Source organism: Augochlora pura, chromosome 3 (genome assembly GCF_028453695.1).
Source record: "Augochlora pura isolate Apur16 chromosome 3, APUR_v2.2.1, whole genome shotgun sequence".
Classification (NCBI taxonomy): Eukaryota; Metazoa; Arthropoda; class Insecta; order Hymenoptera; family Halictidae; genus Augochlora; species Augochlora pura.
Genome location: NC_135774.1, coordinates 31,011,925 through 31,021,560, shown reverse-complemented (window position 1 = coordinate 31,021,560; position 9,636 = coordinate 31,011,925). Strand labels below are relative to the sequence as shown.

The window sequence follows — 9,636 nt, the reverse complement described above, 5'->3', positions numbered from 1 at the left end:
TTTTTCCCCGGCGGAAGTCCGGGGCGATTTGTAGCGGGCGCGTAGGAAGCGGCGAAGAATTATCGGCCGGGGAGCCGCGAACAGTTAAGGGATGCTTAATGAAGATTAAGGGGGTGACTCGTCTTAGGCGGGCGGCCCAACCCCCGGCTCCGTCGCGCCGCTTGCTCGGCGGGGAACGGGGAGCGGGGAACGGGGAACGAGAGCCGGCTCGTATAAACCGGTCGGCCGAATTCCGGCGGCGGAGACATCGGGCGCAGAACATCGTTTCGGGGCTTTCAGAAACAGATTTAACCCTGTCCAGGATGCGCGGCCCGTGGCCTGTATCGGGGGAGGAGGGAGGGTTGGTGGTGGTGGCCGCCCCTCGGTTCGACACCGCGCCGCATAATAACGAGCTCTCGGAATTGGAGCAGCCTCGGCGGCGGTCGGATCTTATCAAGGGGACGCGGAATTGGACTTGGATTTTCATGCGAGAAAACCGCCGCCGCCGCCGCCGCCGTCGCCGTCGCGACGCGGTCCGACGCGACGCACCGTTCCGACGAGCCGGCGGAATAATAATTGCGCCGACACCGGCCGAGTTTCGTCGACTCGAACCCACCGAACCTCGCGACCCGCCCCTCCGGATTCCGTCCCTCGCAGTAAAGGGTAAATTGCGCTTTACGGGACTTGGTGGTAGCCGGCCGAGACGCGCGCCCGGCCCGGACAATTTGCCCGGCCGTTCCAGACGCCTAATAAATTCCGGCCTGTTGATTAGGCGTATGTCAGCCGTGTCCTCCGCCGACACGCCGCCATTTTCCTGCTTCCGCGGCGCCGCGGCCGCTCGCGTGTCACGCCGCTGCATTTTACGCCCTCCAACCTGCCGAGCCCGCTGCGATAATGCGCCATTCCGCCCTATACTCGTGATCAGGCTCGAAAGAGATTGATGGCTCCCGGCTCTCGAGATGTTTGTGCAATTTTTAGTCCTCGTTGGAAATTTGCTAGCGCCTCGCACGCGATGCGCACTTGTTTTCCGCGATGAAGAGGTTCGAGTGCTTTGAAATTGGGGCCGAGTAATTCGAGATGGATTAGACGGTTTGCGAAGCCTCGGCCTGTTAACGCTTAGTCGATCGCGATGAAGAGGCGAGTCGCTGAATTAGGATGATATCGCAGCCAATTAGCCACTTGCGACACGACATCCGAGACGAGACGCTTTGTCTAGAATTGGCACGTTTTATCATCCGCTTATTATAAACGAGAGACTTTGACGATTTATTTTTTCACTGCTAACAACAATTAGAACTTGCTCTATAATTTACTACAGAGAAAACACGCTTCACAACTATTCCAATAATTTGTATTATAAAATATCTATATAGCAGAAGAACAGAAATATTTAGTTTGCCTCGAACGAGGGAAACGGCATTTATCATCAGCAGATTTCGCTGGAAATCTTTATCACCCGGCCAACGGGATATTACGTGGCAGGAGGTTAATGACCGGGCGAGAAAAATGTTCCGCCTACATGATAAGACCCGTGGCAACGCCATAACAGCCGTCCTTCCGTAATGCGAAAATAAAAATGGCCACCGGGTCCCATAAAACAGTTCATACTTTTCCATTTTACAGCCGCGGTTAAGGATCCTCGGTTTCGCCGGGCGTTTATTTATAGCCGTTCCCCAACAAATTGGATTTTCGCCGTATAAATAACACTTTCCGAATCCTAGTAAATAAGGAAACATGTTGTTTGCCGCGGACTTTAAGGAAACACGGAATGCGTTTCACCGCGCGGAACCGGCGGGGGTGCGCCTCCGCCTCCGCCTCCGCCTCCGCCTTCGCTCTCCATATTCTTGTAACCGGTTTCCGCGGGGGTGTTTACGCCCGGCCACGGGGTGTTTTTTACGGTGTAATTTAGAAGCCCGGGGCAAAGCAAATAAAAATCTCGCGCTCGCAGTAACGGTTTCATTAAATTAAATATAGAAGGACGGGGAGAGGCACATTAGAAACGTATTCAACGCGTGTTCCTTCTTCTTCTTCTTTTTTTTTTTACGGCTGCCAGTTCCCATGTTTATGGGGGCGAGAACAGCCCGTAAAAAAGCTGCGAATGGAACATCTATTTCGCTAAATATCTCGAAAACTAATGCGGCAACGAAGCTGCGAGCTTTCCGCTGTTTACGATCTACTACGCGGTGGTGGAAATTTTCGGAGATAATATCGTGCTTTGTCGCGTAATCATACTGGCACCCGTTGTAATTCGTTGCTTTATCGATGTTTCGATGGTTACAGGCTCCGGTTCAAACAGTGCTCTCTGAATAATAAAAGAGAAAAGTAAAAATGCTTCGAGGCTTTAGTCAAGTATCCTAATAGTGCTGACTCTAGTATATGATAGACTAAATCAATTTTAATTTAGTTTCGACCCAGAGAATCTTTACTTTGCATAAAAGTGTACGGAGGATACTAAAACTGAATTTAATTGATCAGATATGTTCGCAAAGCAGCGCAAGCAGAGCGTAGCAATGAGACACTATTATTCCGTTTCAGCGTACAACTGGGAATTCTTTTTAAAGTCGGTGGTAGACCGGTGTCCTCCTCGGAGACTGTTGAAAACGAGGAGGACCACGGGAGACCGATCGCTCGGTACGGACACCTTGATCCTCGGAGAGAGCGTCTGGCCTTGATCCGAGCAAGGTGAAAACCGCGGGAGCAAAAGAAACGCCGGGGATCCTTGGCCGGGAACAAAAGAGTCAGCGCGACGGATTCCCTTTCTCGACTTCGAGAACCGTTTACCGACATCTCAGAGCCGAACCGGGGTTCCCCCTTTCTTCTTATCGCCGGCCTTCCGCGCCCCGGGTGCGCCGCGGCCGTCCGGCCCCTCTCGGTCTCCGCCGCGGCTTCTTCTTCTTCTTCTCCTTCTTCTTCGTCTTCCGTCAGATTTTTTTCGCCCCGTCGTCGCGCCCCTCTTTCTCTCTCGCCGGGGACGTGTAACAATGGCGAAACTGGAAGCTCCAGAATGCAGCAGGGGGCTGAGTGCTCATTGCTAGAAGACACTTTCGGCTGGAGTGATGCTGCGAGAAGCATAGAGAGACGCGAGCCGCCGCCGGTGGGTGGGTGGGGATAGGGAAGCACGTTTCGTCGAACAATGTGCTTTTCGCGGCTGTAAAAAAGGAGCGCGGCTCCGAGAGGGCGGGGGGATGAAACGCGGCGCGAGAAGGAGGCGGTAGAACTACGAGATCGAGAGAGAAAGGGAGAGGGAGTGAGTGAGGTGAGGACGAAGGAGAGACACCGAAAAGGAAGCACGGAGACGGCGGGCGTCGCGACGGCAGCTTCCAGCGTCGGTAAAAAGCCGAGCCACCCCTTTCGGGCTGCTCTCCCTTTCCTCGACATTTGCCTATTTGTCTAGCCGCGAGACGAGAGACTTTCTCTCTCTCCTATCCGCGCCGGCTTCTTCCGGACACTCTCCTCTTTTCGGCGTCTTTCCTGCGAACTTTCTCCGACGACGTCCCCTAACTCTCGGCTGTCTTTCTCCCTCTCTCTTTAGCTCCCTCTCTTTCTCCCTCTTGCTATCTGGCCCGGCTGGAAAGGTTCTCCTCGTAAAGAATCATTAGGGACAGCATTAGTACACATACATCGCGGAGCACGAAAAGGGAGACGTCTCCTCGTTAACCATCGCGCTCCGAATAAAAGAACCGGGTCCCCCGGACGCGACGGGTCGTTACGCCGCCCGCTCGAAAAACCGGTCTAATGGACGACGGTGCGCGGTTCCGATAATACGGTCGACGAATTAATTCGCTGTCGTCGATCTCTCGTCAGTTCTTCTGCGCGTTTTACGCCGGCGTCGTCGCCGTCGCCGCCGCTCGAACACTCCGCCCTCTTCGTTCCCCGTCGCGCCCCGTCGCGCCCCTCTCGGTTCGAGGCCGAAGAAAGCCCCGCTCGGACCTGGACCCTTGGACCTCGGCCGGACCCCCCATCCATCCGGAGCACCGCGATGGAAATGAACCGACTTAATGCCGAATCCGCAGGCTCTCGGCGACCGGCGTCGTTTACCGGGAAACTGTGTTAACTAATGGAATTGAAGCGGACAATGGCGGATCGCTGGTTACCACCGTGATATTAACATATTCTCGTCCAGCCCCGAAGACCAGACGGGTCGATCCTCTCTCATGGCGGCCGTGTGTGTGTGTCAGAGTGTGTATGCGCGCGCGAGAGACGTCGCAGCCGACTTTATCCGCACACCACCCCCCCTGTAAGATAATGGCCGTTCGATGGAAATTTATGGGCCGGCGACCAGCGACGAAAAGTTTCGGCTTAAATGAAATCAAATATTTTTCGGGACCAGCGGAATTGTTTCTCAACTCCCGATATTCTTCGGTCTGAGATATGGAGTTTGAATATTGATGGCGAGCGGGGGGGACGGGGCTCTCCACGGGTTTTTGGCACTCGGCCGTATGGGGATTTACGAAATATCGAATGCGGTATGAAATACCGGGGCGAAGTCGGTTTTATCGCGGGAATTGTTGCGGGAGTCTCGACGGAGATGTTTACTTTGCCGTTCACGTTCTACGGTATAGTAATCAATTTATCGCTTCTGGAAATAGTAGAGCGTTGCTGGCGGATCTATTCTGGACAGTCTTCTTAAGTGGAGCCAAATGTTGCGCGGCGTAGAACGAAACGAGGAATGCGTTGACGTCCGTAGCGGGTTTTCAGAAATCGTAGAACCGGCAAAACGAAGTCCGAGCACAATGGAGCGATTAAATTTTTCAGCCGTCGGTCGCCGCGCGTTAACCGCTATGACCGAGTAAATCATCGGAGTAGAACGCAACGCGAGAATGTTGCAACGAGTCGCTAAACGCATTACTGCGTCGCGTATCTTTACCATCGAAGGTCAGAAGTAAAAGTGAATCTTTGAAAATCGATCTCCCGCGTCTTACTTTTCGTTCGGCCGTCACCAGCCGGGGGCGAATTAAAACACACGATATCCAAGATTGCGTTCTCGCCGAAAGATCGATGGACGTATTCGGTTGGCACTCGGTTGGCAAAATAGGTCGGATCGTTCCGGCGCTGCATAAATGATGTAAAATTATTTTTAACAAAATCTCCGAGGCCCCTGCGGGCGAGTTATAAAAGATTCCGGCGAATTGCGGGAAGCGGCGCGATGTAACGCGGTTATCGAATTCAATGCTATTTTATATTCAATTTCGCGGCTATCCGGCTATAAAGCCTGCCTTAAACGGGTTTATTTCGCTACGCTTTATCCCAGTTACATCTGCTGTATATACCATCGTTCAAAAATTCATGGTCGGCGATTGCCGGCGATATTCACGCTTTAACGCCGGCCATAAAATAGAAACAAATCGCAATTATTGTTCTCGATGCTCTATTACTCCCGCGGCACCTTCGCTCGCGCGTAATTAACACCCGACGGTTTTACCAGTAGTTACGACCACCACGCTCGGCAAACATCGAGCGAGCGGTTAACGAATAATGTACGGGCGAACAATAGACGACCGTAAAAATTCCGCGAAGTCGTAACGAATTTTCTCCATCGATTCCCGGCGTAGTTCGCCGGATTCCTGGCGGAAAGATCCGTTTCCGAATAAGGCTCCGTCGAAACGAATCGCGTTACTTCGATTATGGCGGCCGACTATTTCGACGGGCGATCCGAGGCGGACAGCTAGCTCGCTGTATTTGGCGCGGCCTGTAGCGCCGCGGGAAATCGCGCCGAGAAAAAGGAAAAGGATAAAAATAAGCTCGACGCGACGAGAGGCGAGGCGAGGCGAGGCGAGGCGACGCGACGGAGCGACCGCGAGTGCACCAGATACTTAACGCGCGCGTACACATGTAGCTGTTTCCACGGGGTACAATCAGTGACATTCGCGCGGCGCGTTCCAGTCGTGCCCAGACGTACGAACGGGAACGAGGTCAATTGACCGTGTCGAGTCGTCGAGTGTCGGCGCACAGAAAGAGTAAGTACACGCGGGGACGTGTACACGCGACACGTACCCCGTGCATCGAATACCGTCGTCGTTCCCAAGAAACGGACATACTCTAACGGCCTCCCCTGAACTCACCTCCCGCGGCCCCTATCGACGTCGTCGTGGTGGTGGTGGTGGTCGTCGTCGTCGTCGTCGCGATAGGAGCGGCGTTGCCAACGAAATCGTGAACACGCGAAAACAATAAACCTTATTGATCGAGGACCGTCGTCCGTCGTCCGTTTGGCTCGTTCCTCGAGATAAATTCTCCTCAGGGGTGTAGCGAACCATTTTCCCTCTTTTCAAAACGAAAAGCCAACCAACCCCCTCCGCCGCAACCACCGTCCTCCTCCTCCTCCTCCTCCTTCTCCACCTCTTACTTCTCCTTCTTCTCGTTCTCGTTCTCGTCGTCGTCGTCGACGTCGACCCTTGAGCTGTGCCCGAGCGAAATTCGACCAAGTCGCGTAACAGTTGACTAACTTTCGGGCTACCGAGTTACACGCGCATTTATATTCCATTCTTCCGTGATCCGGATGAAAGGAGGCGAATGGAGAGACCGCCACGCTCGGTCGCCGGTCGCTCCCTCCGAGTCTGAATTATTTCGACAATTATTGGTTGCGCGCCGCTGAAGCCCGCTCGATGGATGGACCCCGGGCTCTGCCCGCCATTTACAAGGGAAATGTTAGCCTTCGCTGCAGAGATGATACAGTCGTTATGCTGTCGGAAAATGTCCGAGCTGTTTCCACGGCGCGCAACCTGTTTCCGATTTCGACCGCGCACCGCCCGCCTTTTCGGCCCTGCATTTTGGACGGCGTGTTCTCGTACCGTTTTTCTTCCGGTTTCGGTGAGACACAATTTTTAATCGACAGACACCGAATTGAAATTAGTTTCCTCCCTCGACGCATTCGTTGCTCGAATAATTTTACAAAATTAAATTTAGACGACAGGAATATAAAATTTAAGGCCATTTTATGAATGGAATTTTGTAATATTTACCGGAATTCAAAGTAATCTCAAATTAACGAATTAATAACCGCAATAATAATAATAATCAACGAGAAATAGTAAGTAATACTAAATATTTATTTAAAAAACTGTCGAGCCAAAAACGCCGTAAACCGCAGAAATAACGGCGCAACAATCGTCCGCGCGCGCCTCGATGCCTGAGAAAAATCGAGCAAAGTGTCGGGGCGCGATATTTCGTGGCGCACGTTAATATACGGATGACACGGTAGTCAGCGTTCATAAACCAGGGTCACAATTTATCATATTACCCTATCGATTCGGCGGCCATTACGTGCTCGCGGTCGCTAGCGCACGCACGGGCCGCAACGCGAGCCAAAAAATCGTGCGACGCGAGGATCGTCCTCGAATCAAATTTATTCGTCGTTTATCGCCGTGCCACCCGGTATATTGAACCAGTGCCCGCCGCCATTTTTCACACGGCAACGTTTTCGCCGCGACGCGACGCCGCGCGGGGGGCGAGGGCGCGCGATGATCTCGTCGACGATAACTTCTGCAATCAAAATCTCGATTGCGCCGTCCCCCACCCCGACGCCCCACGGTCAACCCCTTCTCCGCCGTCGGTTTTCCAACCGCGGCACGGGCGGCCGCTATTTTCGCCGCGTTTTCCGAATTTTCCTATCGACGACGCATTACCCGGGGGCCACGGACACCGGAAACGCGTTCGACGTTTATAAAGCGTTTTGCCGGGCAGCCGCCAATCATTATTCCCCGGTAATTCGAGACCGAAAATCGTTGCCCCGCCGTCTCCCCGACCCGATTCTCGAATCTGTGTCGGTTTCGTCGGGCGAAGAGAGGAGAAGAACGGTCGAGAACGGGGAGAGGAAAAAGAGAAACGGTCAGATTCTGTACGGCCGTTTCTAGATCAAACAGTAGGCGACATTTTCACGGGGATAATTACTCGGCAATTCTGGGTGGGGAATTGGATTTCGGTCGACTGATGAATTGCCCGGGAAATTGATTTCTGTTAAAGGATAATTGCCGCGCCGGCGGAGCGCAGCCGGTCGCGTTAATTTCGTTTTAATGCGCTTTCTTTGATGTAGAAAGCCAATTTTTTCGCGCCTCCCCTCCCCCACCCGCCGAATGAATAATAAATCGCGCGCCCAAAAATTGTCGCGTTCGCGTCCGCGAATTCCGGCGCCGGCGGTTTATAAAATTTCGCGCGACCACCCTCCTCCCCCGCTCCCCGGCACCGAGATGCTTTTAATACGTCGACCGACGCGGTTCTTCCGAATTAGCCGATTAAAATTTAATTGAATTTTTAACTATCAAGCTCGCTGTTAACTCTCGTTTCTGTTGCGTTTACCGTGATCGCGGTTGAACGTCCGGCAACACCTCGAGCGTCGCCTCCTAAAAATCCCCCCCGCAGTATCGAGGTTATTTCATTTGCGGAACCGACGGCAAATAATTCGAAGCGAACGCGGCGATTGTTAATTCAATTATTTCGCACTTTGGTAATCCTAGTAACATCGGCTTTTGGATGTGTCGCGATAAAAATGAATTTCGTAACCTAGTTGAAAATTTCACCTATATGCGAATGACGCGCACTCGACGTGTTAATTGGGACAGAGGACGTTTAAACGTTTCTGTCTTCCGACGTGTCTCGAACGTTACCGATCGATGATATTATGAATCAGTGTGGCGTAGAAAATGATTCAATAAATTTCACAGCACACGCTGATAAAACAAATTTTTGAAAAGCTTGAAATAAATTCAAAGTTGCCGTTTCTCCAAGAAAACCCTAGACATTTCCAACGCTCTTAGAGTCGATATTAAAATATTTAATATTTTAGTTAATAATTAATTCGAATATTTAATTCGATGAAGGCTGTCGTACATCGAAATCGATGCGAACAGCACAATCGTAAATCGATCGTCGCGAGGAAACGAGCCCGAGCGCGCGTCCCCCGCGAAAGATCGGCGCCCAGCTGCTTAATGAAATACGTTAATTAACAACGGCGTACAAAAAAAAAGGCACCGACACCGGGCGCGCGCGGCTTTCAGCGCGATCGCGCGTTGATTATAATCGAATTTGTTGCCGGCGTCGCCGAGGACAGAAATGCGGGAAATTTATACGGCTTCGTTATTTATCTCCTTTTCGGGCCGCGGGCCGCGACGATAATTGCGCGCCCCGTTCTCCTTAATCATTCGAATTACTATGCTGCAATTTTAATTATTGTCAGCCGCGATTGTGCCCGGCCCCGTAATCGATTCCAAATAATGGCCCCTTCCTACCGGCGCTGACTAATTAATGCGGCTGCTCGACCCGCCTCTTATTTTTCCGTGTAACGTACGGCGCGGACCGTTCCCTGGCGCGGATAAATTAGCGATCGGTACACCTTGCGACAAACAAGCGATCGATCTGAATATTTTTCACGCCTTAAGACTTGTTCAATAAGAATGAGAATTATATATAACGTTCCCTTTTGAGAGTTCATAGGTCACGGTCATTTTAACCCCTTGCATTAAGATTCGTTTCACGCTGCGTTGACCTTAATATTTTTAATAAAAGAACCAGACAATTTTTGTTCCTTTTATTGTCTCTATGTATTTTTGTTTCTAAGCTTTTACAATAATGCAAGGGGTTAACCAGCTCCGAATTTTTATCTTGAGATTGCTAACATGAAACTGTTGCAATATGATATGAAATAAACGGTGAGATATCTAAATA

General features: G+C 51.7%; 1 protein-coding gene across 1 annotated transcript in view; it reads left to right on the top strand.

Annotated features, from left to right (window-relative positions):
* Window positions 1-2,983: 2,983 nt before the first annotated feature.
* LOC144467748 (uncharacterized) overlaps window positions 2,984-9,636 on the top strand; it is a 38,472-nt gene continuing 31,819 nt past the window's right edge. Inside the window, exons 1-2 of the mRNA XM_078176678.1 lie at window positions 2,984-3,073; window positions 5,816-5,936. Coding sequence (XP_078032804.1) covers window positions 2,984-3,073; window positions 5,816-5,936 — 211 coding nt within the window. The remainder of the gene's footprint in view (window positions 3,074-5,815; window positions 5,937-9,636) is intronic.